The sequence below is a fragment of the Camelus dromedarius genome, chromosome 8 (assembly GCF_036321535.1).
Source record: "Camelus dromedarius isolate mCamDro1 chromosome 8, mCamDro1.pat, whole genome shotgun sequence".
Lineage (NCBI taxonomy): Eukaryota > Metazoa > Chordata > Mammalia > Artiodactyla > Camelidae > Camelus > Camelus dromedarius.
Window position 1 is genome coordinate 5,341,700 of NC_087443.1, and position 14,402 is coordinate 5,356,101.

At 45.5% G+C, this 14,402-nt stretch overlaps 1 protein-coding gene across 2 annotated transcripts in view; it reads right to left on the minus strand.

The window, feature by feature from the left end:
- TAF5L (TATA-box binding protein associated factor 5 like) overlaps window positions 1-14,349 on the minus strand; it is a 33,347-nt gene extending 18,998 nt beyond the window's left edge. The window contains exons 1-2 of one of the 2 annotated variants that reach the window (XM_031460849.2): window positions 14,185-14,349; window positions 3,006-3,150 (exon numbers count right to left, since the gene is read on the minus strand). In XM_031460849.2, the coding sequence (XP_031316709.2) occupies window positions 3,006-3,147 (142 nt within the window). In that variant the 5' untranslated portion in view covers window positions 3,148-3,150; window positions 14,185-14,349. Of the gene's footprint in view, window positions 1-3,005; window positions 3,151-13,993; window positions 14,057-14,184 lie in introns of those variants that run through there. The other variant, XM_031460850.2, reaches the window with a different exon arrangement.
- Between the last annotated feature and the right edge of the window lie 53 nt (window positions 14,350-14,402).

Here is a 14,402-nt window from a genome sequence, read left to right on the forward strand (position 1 = left end):
AGACGACAGACACATCTATCTCCTCTACCTCCTGATACTCAATCAAATGACAGCGGAGGGGCAAAAGGTATGAGGCACGGGACAAACAAGCCGACCAGAGAGGAGAGGCGCACAAGACGGGGGGGGGAGGGGCTCCCGGGGCGCGGCTGAGCCCGCGAGCTGACCCTGTCTCACGCCGACCCCTAGGATGGCTCTACTTTCAACCCCCGGGCCGGGCATTCTGTGGGCCCCTTCAACCTGGAAATTCATGTCTTTCAGTTCGGACAGAGCTTTTGTGAATCATTTTGTAGACCGTCTTCTATTCCCTCTTCCTGGGACTCCTACAGTATCAAGGTGAGATCTCCTGAGTGGATCCTTTAATCTTCTCTCCGTTGTTCCATTTCTTTGTCTTTCTGCTCTACTTTCTGGGAAGCTTCCTCAACTCTCAACCTTTCTACTGATTTTCCAGTTTTACTGTCATGTATTTATGTGAATGTCCTTTCTCCTCTTAAAATAGCACTCTCTTCTTGTTTCAAAGCTATCGATTATATTTTTCAAGCTTTCTTCTCTCTGCTGTTTGCTTCCTCCAAGTTGCTGCTCACTGTTTCTTCCCATTTCCATTTTCCACATTAACTGGATTAGTTTCTCACAGGGTCTGATGGCCCCTGGTTATCTGAAAATGAGGCGCCCCAGAGCTGATGAGAACTCTGCGCGTTTATCACCCAAGAGGACCTGGATGGGCAATTTACCACTGGACCATTGGATGGCCAATGCTGGTGTCCTTAGGTCTCTCCTGTTGGGCAGGGTAGATCCACCAGGAACAAATCTTTTATTCACCTTCCTGGACAGCATGTGCCTGGCTGCCGGTGTTCTCGGCAGCGGGAGGAGAAGGAAGGCTGGATTCTCAATGTTCAGTATGTAAACACGCACTTCAACTCCATTCTGTGAGTTTATGCTTTCTAAGAAGTCAAGCAAAATTCTCCTACCCTTTCTGCTGGGGGCAGGATCATGGCGGGGGGGAGGTGGGTACACATGGCTGGGGAAAGGTAGCTGGGGACTGGGAGGAACCATCTTCAACAATAATCTCGATGAAACACTGACACACCTTAGAAGGTGGAAGTGAGGATGGTAATTAATGCAGCAGGGCTGGGGAAGCCACAACATCAAATGGAAAAGGGGGCACAGAGAAGAAAGTCAGTGTCCCCTGCTAGAGCTCGGAGACAGCCGGAAGCAGGATGTGCTGGAGGATGGTACAGAATCCCATAGACTCCTAACACACACCCTCTCCCTGTCATTCCTAGCACCGCTCTCGGCTCAGGCTGCCCCCACTTCTCAGTGGGGCTACCATAAGTGACTAGCTTCCCTGGTTCTAAACCAGGCCCTCCCTTGTCAACACAGCCACCAGAGCAACCCTTCCAGAATCCACATTTGATAACATGGATACCCTCCTCTTACTTACCCCAGATAAGCTCCTAATGGTTCTTTGGAAACTCAGCTCGTTCCTTCTACGATTTACTGACCCCTGAGTATAGGCTGGGAACCACGGGCCTTTTAGGAAGTCCTTCTGACCTGCCAGCCTCACTGAGCTGACTATCTTATTTGTTCCTAGAGAACCCGGGCAGCCCCCTTCAGGGAACCCACCGCATCACAAGCTACCGCAATCGCGGATTCACCCGCCTCATTCCCTGATTATAATGTTAAGCCCCTCTGGAGCCATGATCAAATCTTCGCTACCCCGAGAACTTTTCAGCACCTGTTCAAGACTACAGCAGGTGTTCAAGACTGCTGAACGAAGACATAATTATTCAGATGACTCAATTAACAGAAAGACCTAGGACAAAATCTTACAATAATCACATTTCACGCGTCTCACATTTCCTGGTGGTTTTCCAGGAACAAGAGTGACTCTCCTAATACGCCACTGAATCTAAACTAAGACAATGAAGAGCAAATTTAAGTTTGCTCCTCTTTCCTGCCAACAACAGCACACAATTATGTCTCCAGGTTCCAGTGAACATGGGGCATCAGGGGATTATTCAAGGCTGTGATGGCAAGTTCAGAAGGAATTACTCTGGTCCTGCAAACTGGCCACCCTACTAGAAACAGTAAGGCATTTATGAATCTATTCCAAGCCCATCACCTGGTACACAGGGGAGTGTGAAGGAAAGGAAGGAGGAGTGGGCCTGACGCTGGAGTGTAAGGTGGCAGACAGATGCTCACTGGGCCTCTACTGTCTCGGAGGGAGTCGGGAGCCACTCTTCTGGGGACCCCTCAGGTGTTTCCTGCCCCATCACTCCTTCCCGACAGCAATATAGTCAGAGTGTGAAGGGCTTGGGTCCTTGACTTTGAAGGTAAGAAAAGAGGAAGCTGAGGGAGCCGCCACTGCCAGCATGGAAGCTGAAACCACTAAGGGATAAAGTGGTGGCGACGGACATCGGAAGAGTGGCAGGAAGCACAGGAACAAAGCAGAGAGAGGGCCCGGTCCGGGCAGGTAAGAGGAAGCGGGGCTGGGCTGGACAGAGCCCCGCACCCTGGGACTCCACACCCGGCCGTTTAAAGACATTCACAAGCTCCCAAAAAGCACTGCAGGAAGAAATGTTCCAAGTCTCCAGTACATGAATTCAACTGAAGAAAATTACCTCACATAAAACCCTGAATTCACAAAACAGCTAAGTAACAATTTTTCCCCCCAAGACGGACTCAAGACAAATTTTTCTAAAAAAGCATCCAATTTCAAAACAAACAACAAACACAAAAACACATTTTAAAAATCTCAGGAACCTAACCATGATGTCAATGTTTCCAACCACCGATCCCAGAGGACTCACCCACCTGGCACAACTGACTTCCACGGGCGGGGCCCAGCTTGGGGGAGAGGGGACACATGCAGGAGGGGGACACAGACCCCGCCCCAGTTCAGGGAAGGAGAAAGCTGCACCTCACATCAGGTACAGCTAAAAGCACCCAGGACCCCGAGGGAGGACGGAGGACGCGCTCAGCGGGAGGGCTCTGCGGGGCCGCACTACCTGCGAGGTTGGTGGCCATCTCCTCGGCGCTCTGTGACAGCCGCAGGCCTTGCTTCAGCGGGCCGTCCGCGTCCCCGTACTGCCGGCGCTTGAGGTAGCAGGACACGGCCATCTGAATCTGCTCGGTGCGCACTCGTTTCATGACCTGCGGGGAACGTGGGGACCCGCTGTGAGCGGCCTGGGGTCGCCTGCCCAAGCGGGACGTCACAACACACACATCAACAACCGGCTAGTTACATGGGCACGTTTAGAAGCAATTCTAAGCTCCTTAATGGGCAACCTGGCCCTGCCTTCCACGTCTCTGTGTTCCCAGTGACAACAGCCAACTTCAATGATGCAAAACAGGAATGGCCTAGATAATAAAACCCCACAGATCACCCCAAACTCCATTTAATACCGTGATTTCAATGTGCCCCGTCTAACTTATCATTAGAGAAGCTAACGAAAAGCAAATAGGACCCAGGGACTCCCAGGCCTTGTATCTCCCGCCTACTGGGTGAGAGAGGTGTTAATTAGCAGTGCGCCAGCCAAAAAGGCAGGCAGGAGGCAGCACAAAATCAAAGACCTGAGAAGTCCAACAACCAGAGAGATAGATTTTCAGAAAGTGAGAAGTTAATCCTGGGGAAAAGGAGAGCTATGTTTTTTCTTAATAATCAGGAGAAGGCAGCTAGCACTGAGTCGAGAATGTGAGCAGTGTGTTTTCATTTCAAGCATATCATTTACCTCTTTCACTCTTTATTTTTAACTCAAAGTACAGAAAAGCATCAAAACAGTAAAAGGTTAAGTACATGTGTTACAATGTGTCTCGTGAATTCCTATAAGGAAGGAAAGAAAGTACACTTGACGGGTAAATAACTCGTGATAACTCAAGCTTAATTGAGGGTTCCACCTCCCAAAAGGACTCCTTTCCTTGCCTGCTAAAGTTATTACCAAGAATGACAGGAACCCCTGACATTGCCATAGGCCTCAGACGCTACTTTGCCTGAAGTAAACAATACTGCAGTCCAGATTTATTTGAAAAACTTAAAGTATCTTTAACAACAAAGTAAGTATGTGGCACGTGACAGGAGAATTCACAAGAAAAAAGGCTGGAGGGGGGAGCTTAAAGTCAGTCTTACTAACAAATTAATACTCAGTCCTTGGGACAACGGCAAGCATTAAAGGGGGTTGGGCAGGAGGTGATAGATCACCACCAAGATAGAGAAGGAACATTCTGGCCACACCGATGGAGAATGTGTTGTAAAGAAAGTCAGGTGCACACACAGTGGAATGTTGCTCAGCCATAAAAAAAGAATACAAAGTGAAGTAAGTCAGACAGATAAAGACAAATACCATACAGTATCACTTATATGTGCAATCTAAAAAAATGATACAAATGAACTTAACCCAGAAACAGACTCACAGACGTCGAAAACAAACTTATGGTTACCAGAAGGGAAGGGGAGGGGGGGGAGAGTGACAAATCAGGAGTATGGGATTAAGAGATACACACTATCATATATAAAACAAACAACAACGATTTACTGTATAGCATAGGAAACAGCATTCAATATCTTGTAATAACGTATAATAGAAGAAAATTTTAAAAAGAATACATACATGTATCTATTTGAATACACTTTGCTGTATACCTGAAACTAACACAATATTGTAAATCAACTCTACTTCAATAAAAAATATGAGCGCTAAAATAAAAGAAAAAAAAGACAATCAGATGCAATGGGACCAATCAGATGAAGGAAGAGGATGGGCTGAACTGAGGCAGTGACAGAGGGGAAGGCCTTAAGGTGACAGGATAAGAGGTCCTGGTGGCAGCTCTGATGCCAGGATTGAGGGGGAGAAAGCTCCGGGTGCGTAAGTGCCTGTGGAAATGGTGAGGTGAGTGAAGAAAGGGGAAGGGGGCGTTCTGGGAGGGCAGTGTGGGCTCCACCTGGGACAGGGACAGGTTGAGTCGAAGTGTCTGTTTTCTGGCCAAAGTTAGATGCTAGTATGAAGTTTGATCTGGATCTAGATTTAAGGGAAAGGTCTAGGCTGCAGGTAGCAGCGCAGTGGAGAATTCAGTGGGAACGGGAAAGTGACCTTGACAGGGCACACTTAAAAATAATAGAGAAAGCAGAAAAGATCTCATAGCATAGGGATTAAATGCTCCAACTCGGAAGCTCTACTTACCACCTGGTTTTCCAAATATTAAATACTACTTTGTAGTTTTTATGTTTGAGAAAGTTAATTAATGTCTTTGAGATTTAGTGTCCTCTGTAAAATGAAGGTAATAGTTAAGAGGTTTAAATAAATTCATATTAATAATACACAATCTGCTTTGAATAGTACCTGGTATTTGTTGATAACCAATACATGTGTTTGTGTCAAGAAAAAAAAAAGAAAAAAAAAAGAAAAAAGAAAAGAAAAAAAGAAGGAAAAAAGAAGAAAAAAGGACACTGCAGTCTGGACAACCAATGACAGCTGGATGAACTTTCTAGGTTCACGTCTGTCAGGTAAAAACTATCTTCCTCTTCATGATCAAAATACGGTGCCCATTTTGGGATGTATGCAACACATGTGATCATCTCCATCAGAGCAACTTTCTCTAAATCAAGGGCTTCTATTTTTTGTGTGTGGAAGACCTGCTTTTAATGATTTATTTGGATGTGTTTAGGTTTTCAGTTTCAATTACATGCAACGGCCTTCTCCTTTGTGATTTCCTCCTTTCTTTCTTTAAGATTGAAAATCCCTCCCCCCGATTCCAGAAATCTGTTATTTATTTTTTCTTTAAATATTTAAAAGTTTATCTGTAGCTGATTTTTATCTATTGCAATTTCTTTTAATGTACAAGGTGTGATAAATAACCAAATTATTGTACCCAGATACTGTAGCAAACAGATTGTTCCAAAATCATTTGCAAATAACCCTTCCAAACTGATTTGTGGTAACCCTTTTAAAATATATTTTGAAGGTCTACTTTCCAATTGCTTAAGTCATATAACTGCCCTTGGCGAAGGCTGGAGACACACAAACACAAAAACATATACATTTACATATAAATATAAAATATTAGGACATTATAAATGTGTTGTTTTAAATGACGTGTAGACAATGATTGTGTTATATATGCATTTCATTTCTGGATTACCAAAGACAGTATAAAATATTTGTTAAAAAGGAGGACACTGGGTCTGATATGGTTCAGATTCAGTGATACAATGAAACATACTAATAAATTTCCTAACACTGAACCACGTTTCACTATGGAATTTGCCTTACTTGGTTATGATGTGTGGGTTTTTCACTGTATCGACAACTTAAGATTATTTTTTAAGGAAGATTTTTTTCTATTGCTCATACAAGGATTCTGATGCTTTGAGTGGGGATCCCTGCTCTAAGCATTCATCTGTCCATCAGTGAAGATGCATAATTGCTTCTCTGTGGTTACTAAGAAGCATTACCATATCAGCTTGACTCTATCAGTGATTCTCTATGGTTGCACAAAGGAATCTCCTGTGTGTGTATAAATCATGTCAGCCCTGGAGATTCTGATTCAATGTTATATTTAGAAGGAAAAAAATTCAGATGCACACTCTGTGACAGTAGTCCTTTCCCAGTTTGGACCAAAGTCAGAACTAATCAACCCACCTGGCTCTCCCCAACCCCCTGCCCCAACTGCAGCCACACAGCCTCACACTGCTTGCTAAAGATGCTTTTAATCTACCTCTTCCAGAGCAGCCTGATTCCTTGCATTTTAGCTGAGACTAAAACTTTTCCAGATTTCCTACAGCCAATCTCTTGTTGCCAAGGTAACGTGTGCTTGTATCAATGTGTGTCCCTAGTGTTCCAAATAACACGGAAGTTAAGAGCTCACCTCTCTAAGGGGGGAATAAAAGGGAAAAAAATGCATGTAGAAATACAGGAAAACTGACAGAACAGACTCTGCAACGACAGTGTCCTCACAGTGGGACGATGGATATGCATGTCTGCAGACGCGAGGGAAAGACATGAAAGTCGTGAAAGAACGAACAGGAAGCAGCGGGAACGAACAACAGGAAAAAGTGGTCATCTCAGAGATTACCGGAAACTGCTTTGTAAATTACTGAGTCTAATGAATTTGCCCAGATTAGTTGCCTCCAACAGCAGTTTTGGTGACTCCAAACCACCATTTATGACAAGGACCTTCCCTGAGGGTGAGCGGTGCACCAACTGTAGGGCCCAGGATCTCAGGGCCGGAATGCTGGCATGAAGTCTCTTTTACAGCCACACTCAACTGAAATACCAGACGTGATCCAACTGACTTCCCTGCATTTGATTCCAGCACACACATATTTTAAGTGAAATAAATAATAAATGAAGGGAGCTCTGCAGAGAAATCAGTTCCCTTCCCTTTACTGATTTCCATAGTACTAATATCCATAAATGGACACATGAGTAACAAAATAAAAAAAGCTCCTTAAAATAGACCAGTCTTTTGAGAAACTCAGACATGAGATTAACACTGCATTTCCAAGTTACCTGTTTATCTTTTCCTGTAATTATAAAATCTTTTAAATTTAAATTATAATGTTTCGACATAATTACACCTTTATTAAAAATGTCAGGATTTCCCTTAATTTTCAATTGACGTAAAATAGTTTAAGTTTAAAGCCAAAAACAGATGATCATATATCTTTCCCTTCATGGCATATTATTAGTATTTCTGGAAATTCAAATGAAAATTCTGATACAATATGTATCTATTTCTCATACATTAATAGCTGCCTACTGTTTAAGACTTAAACAAAGTTGCTATACAAAATCACTACAGGATCGCCTTCCTGTCTCAAAGTAATAACTGTGTAGGAAGAAACACCACCACCCTCTTCAGCTCTTGGCTGCGCCCTAACTCCATCCATATACATTCAAATGTATATGGCTACCCGAGTCCATGAAATGCCAACGCAGTATACGAACAGTGTGTCTCCTGCCGGCCCCTCAGATGTAAGGTGACATCTCTGAGTATGGATTAATTCAGAATAAGTCCAGGCAAACCCACACCCCGAACTTCAAATCAGTTCCCCAGCTGAGTATCCTGACAGGTAGTTATGTGTTTCTATTATTGTTGTTTTAAGTAAGTACCTTTTCTTCCAATTATAAATTCATGCTTAAAAACAGATTAAAAATTATTTTGTATTTTTTCTTAAATGAGATGTCATGTAGAGTGCCTACCAGGTACTCACACACCAGTTCCCTTCTCTTCCCGTACAGCAGTCTAAGTGCTGGTAGTATCTATCAAAAGGTTGTTCTAAGTAGAACCTAAAAACCTAAGCTTTTGCGTTAGTCGTCATGATAAAATGTATTCAATTAGCTTTGTGAAAATATGAATCATAGCTGAAAAATAAATGAACCATACCACTATCAGTCTCCGTCATGCCTAATAAAATTGAAAAATCATGATGTCTTTCATATTCAGGCTTTGCTCAGACCCCGACTTCCATGAATACACTTGAACTAAAAGCTGTGCCCTTTCTCGTGGTGTCTTAAGAACAAACGGCACACGGATAAGGCTCACAGCTGGGGGCTCAGGATGCAGTGTAGAATCTGGACATCTTTTTTTTTTTTTTTTTTTTTTTTTGGTGGGGTGGGGAGGGTGTGGAGCAGAAATCATACAGCCAGGCAGACAGAGGCCACCAGAAATTGATTTCCTCCAACACCAGCTGGAACTTCCATGAAGTCCCACCAGTCTTTTCTTGTCAACTACCTTCTTTCCCTACAGCTTCCCACCCCGAGCCATTCCAGACTTGTCTCCCTACCCAGCCAGCTGACCCTGCTTCCCACCTCAGGGGGCTATTTACCAAGACTTGAGATTCCTCAACTCCTGCCAATCGGACAGTTCCTCTTCCACACTATCTGACATGACCTCTAGGATGCTGAACATGCGCCTCCCTTGAAACTCCCTCCCTGTGCTGGTGTGGCTCCCGGCTCCCCCTTCCATCCTTCACATCCCCCACATTGTCCCACCACTGACACAAGACTGGCAGGGTCTCTAGTCAGATCACCTTCCTGAGCTCAAGTCGAAGAGACCTTAACCTCTGAAATTCAACGTGTTCAAATTATCTTCCTTTAAGACCTCTTCCTTCTCCTAGCTTTCCTAGCCAGCTTGATGGTGTCCACCACCCGCCAACATGGAAAACAACAACAAAAAGAGAAATCAAACACACTCCCCCTTGAAAAAAACAAACCAAACCAAAAAAACTAGTCATCATCCTAAGATCCTTTTCTCTGTCTCTCCCCTTCCTGTCCACCCTCCTCACTTCTAAATGGCCATCAGCTCCTTCTGTTCTAGACAGGGTTCTCTCTTGGAGCCATTACTGCTACCACATCCTCACTGTCACTATCTGACAGCACAACTCACCTCGCAATGGGACTATTCCAGTACCCTCCCACCTCGAGCTCTACCTCACACACCCTTTTGAATGCAGCCAGAGCAGATCACAAACCTGCTTATGCTACCCCGTGCTTAGACTCTCTCCTGAATGACCCCAGGGGCAGGCTGTCCACTCCTGCCACCACTGTTCCTTAGTTCCCCCCCAGTGGACAGTTCTCTAGAACAGGGCTTTTCTTATCTTTGAAATGCCCATTAAAAACAAAGTGAGTGCTGTCTAGCTTCTGCTTGCAACTCTTAACAGTTTACTTTAGGGTCATGATTTCTCTGGATTTTTATGAACCAAAAAAGCCACAAGTATTTGATTCCCACTTCAACACTATTTCAGGGCTCAGAAAAATTAATTCTGTACAAAACCTTGTTAACATGGAAGAGTATGGCACAGTCTACAGGATGGTGACCTTCACTCACCATGTTTGACTTCATTAAAAAAAACCTGTCACATACGCTCCATGCGCAACCACTGCAGACAGAAGAAACCGGGTGTCGTGCTCTTAGAGTAAGGGGGAATGTTTGCCTACATTTATCATTCTCCCTAAAACTGAATTCTAATGCAGCAAGTGAGGTCTCAGAGACTCCTGAATGACACCAACCCTGTGTGTGTGTGTCTCAAACTGGAATGATCAATTATTCATTCTGCAGCAGTTCTGTCCACAGGACTCCCTGCAGTGATGGACACATTACAGGGCTGCACCATTCAGCCTGGTGACAACCAGCCACAAAGGGTTCTGCAGCAATTACAATGTGGCTAATGCACCTGAGGAATTGAATTTTTAATTTTTTTTTATTGAAGTACAGTCAGTTTACACTGTTGTGTCAATTTCTGGCACGCAGCACAGTGCTTCAGTCACAAATGTACATACATATATTCATTTTCATATTTTTTCACCATAAGCTACTACAAGATATCAAATATAGTTTCCTGCACTATACCGTATGAACTTGTTTATCTATTTTACAAATACCAGTCAGTATCTGCAATTCTCGAACTCTCAGTCTATCCCCTCCCACCTGCTCCCCCCATAACCATGTTTGTTTTCTATGTCTGTGAGTCTATTTCTGTTTTATATGTAAGTTCATTTGTCTTTTTCTTTTTTAAGATTCCATATATGAGTGATATCATCTGTCTGGCTTACTTCACTTAGAATGATGATCTTCAGGTCCATCCATGTTGCTGCAAATGGCATTATTTTATTCTTTTTCATGGCTGAGTAGTAGTCCATTGTATAAATATACCACAACTTGAATTTTTAATTTAAATTAAATTTAAGCAACCACACGTGGACAGTGGTTACTGTATTGGACAACACAGTTCTAGAGCATAGTATTACTTTATGAAGCCAAAGCATCAGCAACTTGGCTTAAAAATGTCAGTTCATAAAGCTTTGCAAATCACTTCTGATTCCTAAATTACCAACTCTCCAAAAGTTAGCATTTTGTTAGTAAAAACAGAGCTAACTTTTTTATTATTATCCAATGCTGTAAGGTTACTAAGACACAGCTACGTTTCAATACATCTTAGCAGAAGGATGTCTTATTTGACTGCTAAACAAACATTTATGAGTGGAAGTTTTCTACAATGTTTCCTGAAATTTGCCAGCACACAACATTCTCCAATTCTTAAAGTTTACAAAAATGAGCAGGGAAAGGGGAATCTGCTTCAGCAGAGAAACAGAGCAGCAGTCAATGTCTGTAAAACACCCAAATAAGAAGCAAGCTCAAACTTAGGACAACCTTACCTCTGAAATGAGAAAATTAAGAAGAGAAAATTTTAGTTTAAAAAAAAAAAAAAGACCCATCAGGGTCTCTGTGGTCACTTAAGCCACTCTGGATCACCAAATTCCACTTCCCAGAGGATATCACCTTCGCATCTACTAAATCATCCGTGAGAGGGCACTTCTTGAATCCACGTGCTGCTCTCACTGGAAATCTCAGCACAAGCCGCCAATACCCATTCAGGTGGCAGAATGTTTCTCACTCATCACTTACTATATTGATTGTATAAATATCCCAAACTAGCACTGGCTGAGACGGTTTCAGTCCAACATGTATTTCCCAGACGGCATCTTGCTGTTCAGCAGAGTAACCGAGACAGCCCCTGGAACAGCAGAGACTTAAATGTGTGGCCACACCCTCTTTTCAGAGGGATACTTCTGGGGGGCACCTTGCCTTGTACTCAAGCGCACACAGTACATCCTTGAAGATCCTTTCTAAGAGGGAAGGTTGCCTGGAATGAGCTACAGGTATCCTCCTTTCTTCTCAGAACGCCTCTAAGTGTCCAGATTTGGACTAAAACGTTTGTCTCTGCTAAGCAGTCATCTTCCTTTCAGAGTCACAGGCTGACAAAGCTGCCAGGACAAGCGGTGGCTCTTCCCGACTTTCCACCCCACACCACCACAGGCACAGTCTTTCCACAGAGCTAATCTGATGCCATCTGTGCTCAGCTTAAAAACTTTTTCCTGCCTCCAACAGTGTGGAGAATAAAAAAAATTCTATCTCCATCATGTCATCTTGAGGTTACTCTGATCTGCCTTTGAGTACAAAACAGGTGGGTGCCACCCTACCCTCTCACCTCAGGGGCTTTGGTCAAGGCTCCTCCATTAACTGGAGGAACCCTCCACACTGGCACTCCAACCTGATTTAGCTCAATTCCACTCGGGCTTCACAGTTCAGCTGGGCCGTCTTTTCCTCGAGTGTAATTTCTTCCACCCACCAAACCCAGGAACAAACCTGGAGCACAGTAATCACCATACTATTTGTCTCCTACACCACCACTACTAACACCTAACACCTGTCAGTGCTTTACAGCGATGATCTCCTTTACGGCCTTGCAACAACCCTCAGAGCTAAGGAACGTTCTTTAGGCGAGAAAGCTGAGGCCCAAAGAAGTCAGACAAGGTGTCCAAGGGCCCGCAGTACTGGGAGGAGAACATGGGCTGCCTGGCTAACCGGTCTGAGCTCTTCCCCTCTGTGGTGTCCTGCTGCTCAGTGGGTTCTACATTAGGTCAGGAGCCTCTTGGGGAACACAGCAGTGAAAACTCACCAAACGCTTACTGAGAGAATAATCAGAACAGTTCCTACCTGAGTAGCTGTCTGTCACATGAAGAGAGGCTGGAAACTTCTAGAGAGACTTCTAGTACTGTTCACTGTGCAATGCTGGCTTAACAGAGCACCCTCAGGGCTCCCTTCCAGCTTAAACGAACCAACAAAATCAAAACCCCTTCCCTCTCTCCAGAGGTGTCCTTCGTAGGTGTTAGGAAGGACATCTGTTTGCAAAAATAAAATTTGAGAAACAGCAAATGAACAGTTAAGGGAGGCCTTTACGGAGCTTCACAGGGACAGAACCAAACACAAACCTTACACATTTAGAGGCAGAAGCAACAAAACTACTCCAAAACACACTAATCAGATTAACTGCTGATGACAAACAAAAAATGCTCAAGGCTAGCCCACATTTTGGTTTTCTAATTTAACACTGATTTTCAAGACAAGAAAAATTTACAGTTCATAAAGAAAATCAAAAGTTAGCATGCTTCACTTAATGCAAAAGATTAGGCCTACGACCCAGAAGGTATTCTGCCAATGAGAAATTACAATGGCCGATAACTAGTATTTACAGAACACCAGAATGCTCTCTAAATGCCGGGCATTTTCATATACAGTATTCTTTTTTTTTTTTTTGATGTCCTTTAAATGGCTCACGTTAAAGTTATCAGTCATTACTTCATTTTACAGAAGAGGAAACTAAGGCTCACAGAGGTTACAGATGGTTACATGGTTTCCACCTAAGATGAATGCAGTCATCAAGCCCCCATCCGTTACATTAAGCTTCTCCGAGTTGAAAGATGAGGCACTGACTCCTCTTCCTACTCTCACTTTGAAGCAGGGCTGTGACCAAGGCTGGGGACCGGCCACCGAGTCCTCCCCACCACTCAGGTATATCTACACTTGTATCACCTAACAGAAGACAAGCTCCGCCCTTACCGTTCCTCCCTACGAGGCGCCCGATTCTTGCTAGCGGGAGTTACCATTCCAAGATTTCAATCTGCAAGGTCAGAGTTTAGGTAATTCAAGACGAACGCCGCATGGGACTGGCCGATTTACCTTTGGATCCAGAACCTTACAAGCTGCGAGATCCGCATTGTAACGACACTTTCACAACTGATGGGTGAACTGCATGAAGCTTTCCTGTACTCCACTTCCGCTAAGTCTAAAATGACACCACTATTTCTAACCATCAGCTCCCTCCGGACCAACGCCTTACCTAAGGCGTTTTCAGAAGCCCCGGGGCTTCGCGAGTGCCGCCGGGGCGCGCGCACCTTACCTCGCTGTCATGAGTTAAGCAACCTCCGAGGCCACCTCGCAGGTGGGCATCCTCTAGCAACAGCTTGCCCAACTCTAGCTCTCCAGTGTCACATGCAGAGGTCGACTGCAACCCCGTCCACCCACACCCACCATGTGCGAAGTTTAATCTTGAGTTCGGCCAAAAGACATTTCCCTTCTCCTTAAATGAAAGAGACGAGGACCCGCGCTCCGCCCCCCCACCCCCGGCGGGTGCCCGCAGCCGCCCCGCAGGACGCACCGAGAGGATCGCGGAGCCCCCCGGTGCAGCCGCCGCCGACCGCAGGCCACGCCGCCCGCGCCCTCCGGCCGGCCCCGCCCGCGCGCGCCCCGCCCCCACCGCCGCCTAGGCCTCGCCGCGCCCGCCCGCGCGCCCTCCGGCCGGCCCGCCCGCCCGGCCCCGCCCGGCCTCCCCGCCGCGCCCGCACTCACTGAACATCCCAGGCGGCTCCCGCTGCTCCCGCCGCCGCCGCCTCCGGGATCGCCTTGCTTCCTCCTCCGTCGTCTCCGCGGCAGGCTCTTGCTCCGACGGCCGGCTCAGCCGGGCCCCCGCGCCCCGCGCCCCGCCGCCCCCGCGGCGGCTCTGGGCGGCCGCCCCATGACTGACTGACGCGGAGCCGCCGCGGGCTGGGCCGCTCCGGCCTCCGACG